The sequence below is a fragment of the Dysidea avara genome, chromosome 12, assembly GCF_963678975.1.
Source record: "Dysidea avara chromosome 12, odDysAvar1.4, whole genome shotgun sequence".
NCBI lineage: Eukaryota > Metazoa > Porifera > Demospongiae > Dictyoceratida > Dysideidae > Dysidea > Dysidea avara.
This window is the reverse complement of record NC_089283.1, coordinates 5,120,445-5,135,367: the sequence shown is the minus strand read 5'-3', so window position 1 is coordinate 5,135,367 and position 14,923 is coordinate 5,120,445. Positions and strand designations below refer to the sequence as shown.

Genomic DNA, 14,923 nt, shown 5'->3' with positions numbered 1-14,923 from the left:
TCACACCCATACAAACGCAATCACGTGGAAGGAGGAAGTGTCGAGACAGTTTCAGACCCGATGGTGAAGTAGCGGACAAAACCAGTTCTTTTTATTAATACGAGTAACTATGGCTACCAGGCGGTGTACGTTCTTTTATAAGCTGATTTTGTTGCTGTGGAAAAACATCAAACTAAAGCTAAGAAGTCCGGTAAGTAGTCAGGGACGCTTTGTTTACTTGCCTACATTTTGTGTCTAGCTAATAGCCGTAGAGTTGATATGGCCGTTATTTCTATTCGTAATATTACTGATATTGAGAAGTATATACGGGCCAACTCCAGAACCAGACAGTAAGTTTGTATAATTAATTACCACATTTTACTTTATGAATATTTTCTCGGAATATACTATCACCAAGAGTTCATAATATATATTATGAACTCTTGCTATCACGCATTCTTGCTGACTTGTGTTACAAGTTGACACTGCAGACATCATATGCACTAAACCAAGTACTGCACATTTTCTACTCACCCTTGTGTGTGGAGCAGAAATTTTGAAGTGAAAAAAATGTCTTGGAGCTATTTCACAAATATTTCTTAAAGCATGCTCATTGTGAGCTATTAATATATCCAACATGGTCTTATTTATTATTTATTATAATGAAATCATAATTTATTGCTCTTCTAAGAAGCCTGTGTAACTGCATAGCATGAGTGTGTTAACCTGGGCTTCTGTTTATGTGTGGTAGTAAATGGCTGATTTTTACTTTCTATTCAATGTAGCTATTTATCGACCACAAGCACTCCCTTCAGCTGGGGTACTGCCATTTGTACAGTCACTGATTTGTGATCTGTCTAACAACTCTGTCAATAATAGTTATACTGCACCACTAGACTTTGAAGGAGCAGGGTAAGTGTATCTGTGTGGTGTGTGCATGTGCAGTGGCGGCGGAAGGTGGGGGGCTACAGGGGCTAAAGCCTCCCCCAATTTTAAACAAAGCAGGGGCCACCTCAACAAATGTGTTTTGTGATGTCATAAGGCATGTCATGTGATCAACACCGTATACGCTTGTAAGTGTGCTTACAGGGTCACTGTAGGGGCTAATAGCTCAAGTATTTAATGCTGTAATGCTTGCTTGCTTTATGACTATTTATCTAGCATTAAGATTATTGGATAAACTGCCTCCAGATTCAATCTCATAGCACTCAATTTTCAAAAAATTTCAGGGGGGGAGAAGGAGTGTGCTTTGTGCACTGTGCATGTATAGCCACAATAGCCCTCCCCCCAACTTTTCATACCTTCCTCCACCACTGATGTGTGTGGGTGTGTACATGTGTGTAATGTGGGTGTGTACATGTGTGTTGCATAATGTGGTAGATTGGTTTTGATAATACACTCTGCACACACGTGTGCGTATGTTTCTGCATTTCATACAAACAGCATTCAATGCATTGCATAGTTTTCCACCAGAGAAGGCTGGTCATTTATTCATCAATGGTTTTGCAATGCAGTTGTGTGAATTAGTAAGTCATGCATGCTGAAGCCAAGTGCTTGGAAGCCACTAAGCTTCCTAGTTTGTTAGCTAGTAAGGTTTGTGGCAAAAATGACTTGCAATGAGAATGTAATGACCAGGTGTACGTAGTTTGTGTGTGTGTGTGTGTGTGTGTGTGTGTGTGTGTGTGTGTGTGTGTGTGTGTGTGTGTGTGTGTGTGTGTGTGTGTGTGTGTGTGTGTGTGTGTGTGTGTGTGTGTGTGTGTGTGTGTGTGTGTGTGTGTGTGTGTGTGTGTGTGTGTGTGTGTGTGTGTGTGTGTGTGTGTGTGTGTGTGTGTGTGTGTGTGTGTGTGTGTGTGTGTGTGTGTGTGTGTGTGTGTGTGTGTGTGTGTGTGTGTGTGTGTGTGTGTGTGTGTGTGTGTGTGTGTGTGTGTGTGTGTGTGTGTGTGTGTGTGTGTGTGTGTGTGTGTGTGTGTGTGTGTGTGTGTGTGTGTGTGTGTGTGTGTGTGTGTGTGTGTGTGTGTGTGTGTGTGTGTGTGTGTGTGTGTGTGTGTGTGTGTGTGTGTGTGTGTGTGTGTGTGTGTGTGTGTGTGTGTGTGTGTGTGTGTGTGTGTGTGTGTGTGTGTGTGTGTGTGTGTGTGTGTGTGTGTGTGTGTGTGTGTGTGTGTGTGTGTGTGTGTGTGTGTGTGTGTGTGTGTGTGTGTGTGTGTGTGTGTGTGTGTGTGTGTGTGTGTGTGTGTGTGTGTGTGTGTGTGTGTGTGTGTGTGTGTGTGTGTGTGTGTGTGTGTGTGTGTGTGTGTGTGTGTGTGTGTGTGTGTGTGTGTGTGTGTGTGTGTGTGTGTGTGTGTGTGTGTGTGTGTGTGTGTGTGTGTGTGTGTGTGTGTGTGTGTGTGTGTGTGTGTGTGTGTGTGTGTGTGTGTGTGTGTGTGTGTGTGTGTGTGTGTGTGTGTGTGTGTGTGGTGTGTTGTATATCTGGATATGTACAGAGATGTGCATTCATTTCTGTATGTCACACATTTATTTACAATCTCTTTCAGTGTTCATACAATCTGGACAGTACATGTCTTGTGACAATTCAAGCGCATCCTATGTTATGTAGTACATGATGCGCCAGTCACTTTTGGCTTAAATCTTTAAGCGTTAAGAGAGGTTGACGAATTCAAGGGTTGGAGTAAAGAGATATGACTGGGTAGCTGTTAACAATACTATTATATTGATTTATTGGGGCTTGTTAATGTAGGCAAGGACGTGCACCTACATAATTCACACACTTAGTTAAGATCCCAAAGTGTACATTGCTTAGTACTTAAACTGACCTAGAAAATCAGATAGCCAGGACATTTTGGTTGATCTCAAGGTGTCCATATTAAACAGGTTCTTACAATTGTAGTGCAGCCACTGTGGCTAAAACGAAGTATTTAAAGCTCACTGAATGTTATTATACAGGATTAACGAGGTATACGCCAGTTTGTACCAGTTCATCCAGCCCAATAATAGTCAATGGGAGAGCTCATGTGAGACAGTCCAGTCTGCACTTGATGTGTTGAATGGAACAGCCAACGTATCCACACCAAACTTTCCCCGTGAGTATGGCTATGTGTGTATTGTGTATACATATGTACATACATACACGTAAATACGCATGCATGCACGTACACACACGCACCACGCACATGCGCACACACACAATCTGACATCTTTTGTGTATGTCTGTGTAGTTTAACTTAAAAATGCACACATGTTCACATGTACGTATGTTACTGGACTTATATTAGTGCATGTGTAACATTGTTCACTTCCTGCTGATAATATCACAGAGGATGAGATCCCCCTCACAGACTTCATCACTGATCCTGGTGGGTTGAGACAGTTCCTGATCAGTAACTGGTCACTCAGTCCTAACATCACTGATGCCTTACTAAACTCCTCCATCAAGTTGCAATCTGTGAGTACATATAACATGACCATTATAGTGTATGATCACCTAACTGTCAACTATTCAGTACATCTTTATATTAAGACTGGTCATATACAGATGCTAAAAAATTCCCTTTAAAAGTGAATAGATTGCTACTTTATCCATGCTACAGTCTGTAGTTATCCACTGTATTATAAATATAGTTGTGTTCAGAGTTGGGGATATTACTTTTGAAAAGTAGTATATGTCAGTGAAAACCCGTCTAGTTCGCACTACTTCCGAAATTCTTTTTATTTTCTCAGCATTATCAGCATAGTCCAAGGAATGGTTCACCAAATTTCAGTTGGTTGTGGTGAGTAGTTTTGGAATTACAGTGCTAGAAAGTAGGCAGTGCAAGGAAATTGTGATTTGTACAGTGACTATACAAAAAATAAACTACAGCCGCTTACATTAGCAGCCGTAACTTCTGTTTGGATTAGTCTACAAAGTTGGGATTTGGCTTACAGTGTTCACCATGATTGGCAGATCAGCCAAGGTATAGTTTTAGCCCTGCAGTCACTTACACATAGGCGTACTGTATGAAAGCGGTTTTATTGAAGAAATGGTGACGATTTTGTTTATGTCTACTGCATCGTAAACAAACGCGTGTGGCATGCAAGCCATTGGAGCTGCAGAAATGAAATAAAGATATTCGAACTCCCCATGAGTAGGCGAATAAGATGGTATATAGGTTTAACTGATTTAACATTTCCTTTCCTGAGTAATGGCTTGATTAAAACTTGCATAAATTTTTCTTTGTAATGCATAATTTCACCAATTTTTTTGAGATTTTGTTTTTCTCAATACACATGCTTGTGTGAACTAGATGGGTTTTTGCTGAGATGGTGACATATTGCATATCACTCTTTACTTTTAATAGAGTAATATATTATCACTATATGTTAAAGCATAGCTGCGAGTGCTATATGAAAAATAAAGTACGAGACTTGCGGCTGAGATGCTAATAAAGCACAAGGCAAAGCCGAGTGCTTTATTAGCATCGAGTCCAAGTGCCGAGTACTTTATTTTTCATATAGCATGAACAAGGCTATGCTTTAAATGATTTGTGGAACTTTCTAGTCGTGTAGCTTCACCATACACTTGAGGACTTGTAATTAACACACGTTGCACGAATTATTAGCAGCCTGAACGCACACAAACTAGTTTAACAAAGTAACTCATGCGTATTTAGTTTGGCATGGTAGACATTCATCGCGTATTTTGGCAGGTTTTGCTCACAACCCACAATCGATTTTATTGTGAGTCACATGGTGAAATATTTCTGTGATATCTCCAGGACTTGTCCGTTTACATTAACAATCATAATAGCAACGTTACTTTCTCCCACCCATCATCGAAGCATTTAGGTATGTCTATAAAAGCAATCCAGTGGTAGAACTCGTATTGGCTGGGGTGATTGATCACTCAGCACGGCGAGGCTAGGCTATCAGCCTTGGGTGATTAGTTGTATTGCGTGAGCCCCACAGACTATTATCCTGCACTAGAGCACGTGGGCAACTGTGCTTTATTGCCCACAGACAGTGCTTTATTGCACCGCAAAGAGTGCTTTATTGAACAAATAAAGCACTCTTTGCGGTGCAATAAAGTACTCTTTGTGGTCGATGAAGCTGTTGGCTGGCTAAGAGTGTACTTTATGAAATTTAAAGTACACTTTTCCTTTGATCTCGTTCACTCAAAGTTCTATAAAAGATAATATAATAATATTGTTACATATTACTCATTACTTTTTATTGTATTCACTTACTTATTACTCAATATGTAGTGTAACTTAATAGTAAGTTAAATATTACTCCTAACACAGTTATATTACATAGCTGTTCCTTGCTCCGGTAGTGCCCAAGCGCAGTGTCGCACTTGCTCGCATGTGCAACTTTGCTAAGACTTTTAAAATTGCTAATTAAGGGGTGTGGCAACTGTTTCGCTCGCAATCGCTGTCTCACGAGCGAAACAGTTGCCATGCCCCTTAATTAGTGATTTTTTAACATCTCAAGCAAGTTGTGCGTGCGAGTGAGTGCAATGTTTCACTTGGTCAGTACCGTATATGTACTATGTTATATCATCTCGTGGTCTCGTTATGTAATAATATTATATGGCTAACTCGACATCGTTAATATTACTTTTCTTCATTACAGTAGCAAGTTAGAAATTAGAGAAAGTAACTTAAGTTATATTACTGTGTATTAGATAGTAGCGCGTTATATTACTTTAGCACCAAAAATGTAATAATTATTACATAACGCGTTACTTCAGAACGCGTTACTTCAGAACGCGTTACTGAAGTAACGTGTTACCTCAACTCTGGTTGTGTTGTCATATGTTGGTGAGACCAGTTTGCTGTACTGTGTCACTGTGAGATGCTTGTGTACAAGGTAGTTTGTCTACAATGACGCGGCTAATGTTGCCACTGTGTTACATATCTCAGTAAATATTAAACAGAACATTACCAGCCAAGATTCTGCTATTACAAATCCATTCAGCAATGTAATCTGAAGCGCAGTGTTATACACACATTGTGATTATATGTGCAGCTAATAATAACAGTGTGTTGTCAGTCTGCCACTCTCTTAAATGTTCTGTGAAGTCCAGTTACTGTACGTATGTTAGTGGAACCAGGATTTATTTTGTTTATTCTTTTAAACCAGATGCGCGCCTGGTTTCCTGAAATTGGTTTGGCAAAAACCGTGTATCTGCATGTTATACACATGGTATAGCCTATATGCTGTACCATGTGTATAACAACTGGAAAAGAATGCATTGTAAGCTACCAGGAATAGTATATCTTCTTGTTGAAAGGGGACGTATCCCTTTGTTTGCAAACGAAAATTAAGAGTACTTGTGTAGAGAATTTACATATGAAAACACAATATAAAACAGTTAAGAAGTTACTTCTGTATGTAATTTGTGGTTTGCTCAAGTTACGCTTCCTTAGCGATGCATAGCAACATAATTGATGGTTTACAAAATAATTGGTGAATTATGAAATATGATTAATTTTAATAATGATACTGTACATGTAAGTGAGAGTAGGAAACATACTGAGGCAAAGGGACCATGTGTACCCTATGTTAGTACACATTTTTGGCAAACATCTGCTATGGCTAATGTAATATGATCACTGGTGTGGTTATTTTCCTTGTTCTAGAGTTAATATGTAGAGTTGAATACATTGTAGTAGCTTTCACTGGAAATTGGACCTTTTCAAGGTCAACATTTCCTCATACGGATTTTAGTAGTAAACGAACAAGGAAAGCGATTCCTTTTCTAGTGCTCAGAGTTGGCTTAGGAACAGTTTGTGCATTCATTCATGTAGTAGTAAACACTTTTTTTTTATTCATGTTCACAGGCTGCTGTGTATGTACTATTTCAACGTTTCCACCTTGTGTATATGCGGAGGGTTGTATATAGTGCATACAATATGCGCGTATGGGTATTGCCTGTGTTCATTTTGTATTTGTCCATACATATATGGTTGCTAGTCTTAGTCCTGTTTATGATATTTAATGTTCAAATTCAATTTTTCAGGCATCATTGTTTTTGTTTTCCTTTATTGTGGTTATAACATTTTCATGTGCACATTACTTATGGAATCTTGTGCGTACACATTTAATGGGTTATGGGTTGTATCTTTAGTGTGACATACTGACTTCGTTGTCTGTAAGTGATGTGTATGCAAGGCTTGCGAGCCTTGTTGTTGAGGGGAACCTTGATCCTGCCTGGTCTCCGCCATATAGTCAAGGGGACAAGGGTACTGCTATTCTCCTTGTGTTACTATGGTCACCATAAGGAAGTTGGCAACATGGACCCCAGGCATGGGGTGAAGTACTTTGGTACTTGTACTTAAGGACACTTAAGTACAACTTCTTGAGTACTTGTACTTATACTTAAATACTTTTCTTTATTTATTTATTATTTATTTATTTATTTATTAATGCTTTACAGCACAAGTGCTGAAGGTCTGTAGGACACCTGGTCCTACAGCCTGCTCAAAGACTTTAGCTACTTAAGGTGTGTTTGAAAAGTTGGAGAAAGGAGAAAAAAAATCCATAACTGGACCTAGGTAGCCTCGAACCTGCAGCCATCCGATTTACGCTCAAACACTTACAGGAGTCTACCAGGTGGTCAGGATGTTTTCTCCTTGTTATTTTCATGTAACTATATCTAAGTCCTAAGTAATGTACTTAAAGTACTTAAAGTACTTCAGAGTACTTATAAGTACTTTGAAGTACATGAAGTACAATTAAGCCATTTACATATGTCCAAGTGAAATAAGTTGTAGGTATATATATTGGCTGAATTTGGCTCAAGGATGATATATTCCTGGATTGACATGGTCAGCTTTTTGTTGAAGTCACAATTGCTGCATTTGCTCTATAAACAGGATTTAAAAGGTTTCCCATCTTCTGATTCATTTCTCTGTTGATCTAAGATACAGTTGTACTGCTTTTGGCCTGAAAGATTTAGTTGTTCATTTAGAAGCAGGCAGCTATAGCAGCTAAGAAGAAAGATTATGTCCTGAACAGAAAGTCGACAACAACGAAGTACACTCACTAAGCAGGTGGATGAATACATTGAAACTGATGTAGTAACAATGGCCCAAAATCCAGCAAATTAGATAACCAAAAGAAATATCCTCTGCTTTCAAGGTTGGCAAAAACATCCTAGGAGTACCATCTTTCTTTGTCTCTGTTGAGAGACTCTTTAGCATTGCTGGAGAGGTATTACTCCTGAAAGAGTTTGCCTTACAGATGGCAGATTTTCACAATTTTATTAGGTGCAACCAAAACTACATAAATGCAATCGTGAACACTGTAAACATAATCTGCACTTGTACTTAAATACTTTCAAAAGTACTTGTACTTTACTTAAGTATTTCTCTTAAGGGTGATAGCGGGTTTTTGAAGCCATTCAAGGGACAAACCACATAACCACATGTGGCTGTTACATCATAATTGGCAATATTACGCATACTCAAAGTATCCGTGTCAGGCAGCCGTGTTTTGCGCCAAAGAAATTGGCCAAGAAACAGGCTGTTTCGTTTGAAAACCATCACGAAAATGATCGTCTGGGTGCCCAAAAGTGACAATAGAGTGAATTAGCCTGAAAGTAAGTGCTGGTTTTGAAGACACGTGCAAACGCAAGCTGATTTGTAGTCAACACACGTTCTTCCTGTGCTTTCTCGAGTGATAGTGTATGCTGGTAAGTTATATTTGTAATTGAAGGGCTCCGGTCAAAAAGGGCGCTTAAACGCTTTCAGTATATTTCGAGAAAACGGAGTTTAAAAAATGGCTGTACAATACGGACTACCTTTAAAGCTCCGGTCAACAAGGGCGTCTTTGTAAGAAATGTCCTTTTCCAGCCATACCTCCTTCGTTGGGCGTCTTTGTAAGAAATGTCCTTTTCCAGCCATACCTCCTTCGTTTTTAGTCCTTTATGTGTAATTAGTTGTCCCCGAGGTTTCTTTTATGTTTCTTAGCACAAAACCATGTTATACTTAGCTACTTCGTCAGTTTGCCACCATGCATCCCATTTCAGAACGAAGTACCTATGGATTACCCGTGTGGTGTATGTGCTCGAGAGGTTCAGCCCGACGATGAAGCCATCCAGTGTGAAGTCGATTGTATGTTGTGGTTTCATAAAAGCTGCCTAAACCTATCTGAAAAAGAGTATGAAGAGTTAAGTACGTCTGATTGTGTTTGGCAGTGCCCAGGATGCAAGAAAGGTCTGCCTGAGTTCAATAGTAAGGATGCTGTAGATGTATTCCATTTCGATTTCCAACAAAATTTACCCACTCCAAAGCTATCTGTTGGTAAACAATTTTACTTGCGATTGCTTTGGACCTACTTATTTGGAATCTATTCTGCATCCACCAAGATTACTGCAGCCTTCATGTGGCATGAACTGCTAGCTAGGAGGGGCTGCAACAATGTGATTTCTTGCCTTTTTAGATTCATTTTCCACACATCCTTGGGTCGTACAGGTGTAAAGTGGAGTATTTGGTGGGCTGACAATTGCCCTGGTCAAAATAAGAATAACTATGTGATGTGGTTCTTTCAAGAGATGATCCGACACAAAGCATACTCCAGAATAGATTACAAATTTTTGATTCCTGGCCACACTTATGGCTTGACTGACCAGGCATTTGGTGTGATAGAACGCCATGCATCCAAAGTAGAAGCTGTCTATATACCACAACAATGGTATGAACATGTTGGTAATGCTAGTAGCCATATTCAAGTTGTCGAAATGAAACAGTCATTCTTTTGTGACTTTCGTCAATATCTTGGGAAAATATACACAGAGAGAAGTAAAGATGAAGATAAGAAAAGTTTGGATTTCCAAAGGGTGGTTTGGTTTAATTTTGGAAAAGATGAAAAGCTGATTAATAATGAATTAGTAATGGTTGACCATCCTTGAAAAGTTTGGGTACGTTGTACCTATGATGTTAGAGAAACCCCACGTGTGGTGTACTATTTTAAGAAGAATAATCGGCTAGAACTAGATGAGTCTCCCCCTCTCCTGTACTCGCAATATCCTATCCCCATCAAAAAGGCTAAAGCAGAAGACCTTCAGAAACTGGTTCAACAGTATGTTCCTTGTGAGTACCGATCTTTCTATGCTGAATTGCCACAAAGCAAAGATGACCCCACTTCAGATGATGAAGATACAGGATGAACATAACATCAAGTTTAACTTCTCTAATGATTTGTTGTTCCTTATAATTAATTTGCTAACAGGTTTTTTAAATTTCTTATAGAATTTGTATCAACATTCATGAAATCTTTTAACAATCAATATAAATGAACGCATACATGAAGCTGAACTGTGCATGCTACTTAACACTTGTCCCAAGTTTCTATGCTAAGTTGTCTATCATGACGAAAGGCGTGGTAACCTTCCTCAGCCAACTTTTGATGTGCTTGTAGTGCTTCTAGGATTGATTGCTTTTCTGACTCTGGGGCTGTTTCAGCTTGTACCATCAAACCATCACAAGTACTACATGTATCTGTTCTTGGATAACCAAAGTGGATACTAAATTCATTTACAAAAATGTCATGATATAAATGCTCTGAAACAAGAGGCTTTCTCAATTTTTGAGTTGGCTTATGAGCTATTACAAACTTCTTGTGTTCTTCTTGGAGCTTGATATACTCAGGATCATGCTTTTCCAAAAATTGGTGGTACAACCTGGCTATTGAAAGATCAGGGGAAAGATAAACCCGTTGTGGATTATCTTTCCTAGAATAATGGCTTTGTCTCGTAGGTAGAAACTTAATGTGATCTCGTATCAACTCCTTTAGTTCACTATCAACTGCAGGATGATTGTCATGCTTGCCACGTTCATCTAATTCTATCCCGCCTTTCTCTATCTTTTTCCGCAGCACCTGCAACCTTTTAGGGCCAAAACCATAAACAAGGCAGAATGCTTTCTGGCAAACACGAGCATTACTGCCCGTGTCGTTCAGTAAAGTATAGCAGAAACTAAAAAGAGCTTTGCTCAGCTGGTGGCCTTCCAATTCGCTTTCCTGAAGGATTATCCTTCCTTGGATGGCCGCTTGTTTTTACTGTCACACGACGGTGAAGCAAACCATTTAAGTATATATTTTGCTTGCCATAAGATAGAGCTTGAAAATCATTCCTTAACTTGGTCATGTGTGACACACTAAAATCCTGTAAACAGTTTTTCTTGCAGAATTTTACTCTAGGTGTCAACTCAACTAATGGCGCATTCTTTCGTGGACCTAGTTTCCTTACGTGCTTCACTTTCCAGTTCAGCGGATCACGCTTTCGTTTCCTCGAAGTCTTCGTTGTCCTTGTCGTTGCCTCAGTAGATTGCTGATCTTCACTTTCCATAGGCACCTCAACCTCCTCCACTAAATCACTTTCCTTCGTTGGTAAATATAGTAAACTGAATGGTTCCGAGGTCTTTTCTACTGCTTTTGATGCTTCCTTGCAAGCCGCCATTCTGTGCGCGCAACCTAAAATAAGCGCGCATAATTTTTAGTAACGAAGTTATGGTTACACGCACACTAAAATAATTCTAGTAGTTGCTATCTACCCGCATATCTACTGGTACTCGTACTGTACCCAAAAGTAGCGTTATAGGGTCACCTAAACTTTATGGTAAGGTTTTTTAATGGTTGCGTTTTAAGCATCCTTATTCTCATATAGGTCGAAGTTTTACTAAAGATAGTTGTATTTTCCTAAACTTTAGGCTATGGTGAATACTCTGATATAGTTTTCTAGGTTTTGGCAGAAAGGCGTTTAATCACCATTTTTGACCGGAGCCCTTCAATTGTACACCTGTTCTTAGGTAGAGACGATGTTCCAGCTGTATTTATCACCCATTACAAGACACTGACTGTGCGTTACGAGGCGTTACCTATCGAAGAGCAGGCTTGGCGACTCCACAAGCAACAGGAAGGTGCCCCAGTGTGTAAAGAAAAAGAACAAGAGCTTTTCTTTTGTTCGGAACTTCATTTATAACTTGTTGTTTGATAAAGTTGGCATTTGTGGTTTATTGGAATTTGTTGTAATAACTGGTCGGCGTGCGCATGTTCTACACTGCATTGTAAAAGGCGGTATTCTGGAATACACGATAGTCGGATCTCTACCAAACTTTTGGTGGACCATCAGAGATAAATTTGCAAACTTCTAGCGCATGGAATTATAATTGTTGTGATCCAGCATGAAGTTACAAGGCCCGGAAGTCGAAGTTCGCTCGCAGGCACTCGCTCTTTGTTTTATAACTCAGGAAAGAAGAATTGCAAAGACAAATCCATGCGCTAAGTTTCCACAAGTTTATTGAAGAATCTTCACAGTGAATTTGATACCTGTGCAAGCAGCCAGTATCTCGGAATAAAAAATGTATGGGTTAACTTTCAGGTACTATAGTGTGTGAATGAAACAAAGTACAATCTTATACTTTGGTCTCTGTATAGTAGAAAGTTAGGTAAATCTTCGAAGTGGTAGATTAGATTCCTGTAGCTTCCTTTTTTCCTGTATCAAAGGTAAAAACAACAACATTTGTGTGGCTTCAAAAAGACGTTAGCACCCTTAAAACAATGTCTTGTACTTGTACTTCAACAAATGTCAAAGTACTTGTACTTTACTTAAGTACTTTCACATGTACTTTGCCCCATGCCTGATGCACTTACAGTACACATGCAAACATTGCACATATACTACCTATTTCATATCTACTACTTTGCTAGGCTACTGACTGGCTCACAGGGTTGAACACTCAACCATTGTTTGACCTACCAGGATCACGTGTGCTCAGACAAGCCGTAGTACCACCAGACCTGCTCCCCAACATCACAAATATTGGTGACCTGATACCATTGGTGAGATGTACATTTTGTACATGTATGTTTGTATGCTACAAGCTGTACAACTTAGAATATTAACACAAGTAGTTGTGCATGTTTGAAACTGGTTTTGAATGTATTACATATTAATGCAGTTTATTGTTGGTGTATTGTTGTCATTGTTGTACTTATTGTCCTCAGGATGTCATTCTCAACCCAATAGTTCTAAGGACTATCCTGTGCCAACCCAATGTGTTGGATCAGATCCTGGATATTCCTGGATACTCAACGGTATAGTACCAACCCTGTTCTTCCTCTCTATGTGTGTAGCACAAGGACTCACAGGCTGACACTTCAATAGCAAAGTTTAGTTTTGATGTTGGCTTGGCTTTAAAACCTTAACCTGAAGTTTGTCCCATTCCATGTTTTGCACCAGTGTGTTGTTTAGTTAGTCACAAAGGATTGATCTTACAGAAACTGTTTCAACCATTGCCTTGTATTAAAAGCCTTGTCTGGTAGTGATCACATGGTCTCAGTTGGAGTGATATGCCTTCATTGAAGGGTGAACATTATTACTAGCCACTCGTATGTCTCATATAATAGCTATCCCTGTGAAGTATCGTCATAACATCATCCTCATTGAATAAGACAGGTGGCTTGGATATTATGCAGGGCTTCATTTAGTTCCCCTTGACAAATTTGCCACTCCCTTTAAATTTTAACAAAGTTTAATGAAAGTCTGAAATATATTGTTGCCCCCCCCTCCCCTCCCTACTCTCATAAAATCTTATTTTGCCCCCCTCTTGAGTCATTTTCAAAATGAAGGTCTGTTATGTATTATAGCATACAAAAAGTATTCCATTTGTTTTTGTGTATTTGCTGCATCGTTTGAGATGTTGTAGATTTACTACACTGTCAGAAAATGTAAAGATTTTTTTGTTCTGTTTTCCAGGCCAGTGTGGTGAATGCTACCTGTAAAGCTGACCCTGAGGACTTTGCTGCATTATCTGATGAACTGTCCACTGTAGTCAATATGACTGCTATTAATACTGTGGTGAGTGTATTGATGGGTATGTATATTGCAGTGTATATGTTGGGTGTGTATGTATGTGTACATGTTCTTATATTCACATTAACACTACCCATAAGCAGTCTGTGTGTAAGCTTCACGAATCTTATTCATCTTGTTCTGCTATAGACGGATGAGATCACTGGTCAAGGCAATGCATTTGATGTCTACAATCAGGTACAATAGACTTTCTGTGTGTAGTGATTGTCAGTAGTTGTGTGATAATCAGAATGGCTTCATGTTAGCTCTGAGGTTATTTGGCTTCTACTAACCTAAAGGGTATGTACAGACGTTTGTGTTTTAAAGAAGATAATATACCTGGCAATGGTGACTGTTCAATTAGAGTATTGTGTTCTATTGAAGTTGTGTAGAGCTTAGTATAAAATGCATGGGTTGGATCCTAGGAATGATTTGTGACCATCTCAGCAAAAACCCGTCTAGTTCACACTACCTCCGAATTTTTTCTCAGCATTATCTGCATTGTCCAAGGAATGGTTCACCAAAGTTTCAGTCAGTTATGGTGAGTAGTTTTAGAATTACAGCACTAGAAACTAGGAAGAACAAGGAAATCAATTTGTATAGTGACTATACTAAAATAAACTACAGGTGCTTACATTTGCAGCCATAACTTCCGTTTGGATTACTGTAAGGAGGGAAACTTTGGTGCTGTTAAAATTTGATGAATTTGGCGAATGACCATGAATTTGCCAAATTTTCCCCATCCAAATATTTTGGTAGCAAAGAAAATAGCAAACCAAGTCTCAAACTAATCAATTTTCTACTCAACCAAGGGATAGTGGGCCAGGCATTAAGCCAAGCCTGCCTCGACTACCTCACTAGGTAGCTAGTTACTGTACACGTGGTATCCTCAAACTTCACCTCGAAACGGGCGTGACAAGCAAGTCCTACCATATTAAGTATGATATTCACTATTCCAGAGGGTGTAGATCTACTGTCTATATAGTATTACCTTTTAGTTGGTAGCTGACTCCAGGCACCGCTGAGAGGCGTGGCATTCTGCCAGTTCTCGCTTCAGGGCCAGACACAGTAATCTAATTAATTAAATAAGGCATGCGCTTTGCTAACAATTTGCCA

General features: G+C 39.3%; 1 protein-coding gene across 1 annotated transcript in view; it reads left to right on the top strand.

The window, feature by feature from the left end:
- Nucleotides 1-5: 5 nt before the first annotated feature.
- LOC136240017 (phospholipid-transporting ATPase ABCA1-like) overlaps nt 6-14,923 on the top strand; it is a 27,088-nt gene continuing 12,170 nt past the window's right edge. The window contains exons 1-9 of the mRNA XM_066030815.1: nt 6-190; nt 239-329; nt 765-891; nt 2,920-3,056; nt 3,291-3,418; nt 12,664-12,795; nt 12,961-13,050; nt 13,712-13,813; nt 13,958-14,005. Of these exons, the coding sequence (XP_065886887.1) occupies nt 110-190; nt 239-329; nt 765-891; nt 2,920-3,056; nt 3,291-3,418; nt 12,664-12,795; nt 12,961-13,050; nt 13,712-13,813; nt 13,958-14,005 (936 nt within the window). The 5' untranslated portion in view covers nt 6-109. The remainder of the gene's footprint in view (nt 191-238; nt 330-764; nt 892-2,919; nt 3,057-3,290; nt 3,419-12,663; nt 12,796-12,960; nt 13,051-13,711; nt 13,814-13,957; nt 14,006-14,923) is intronic.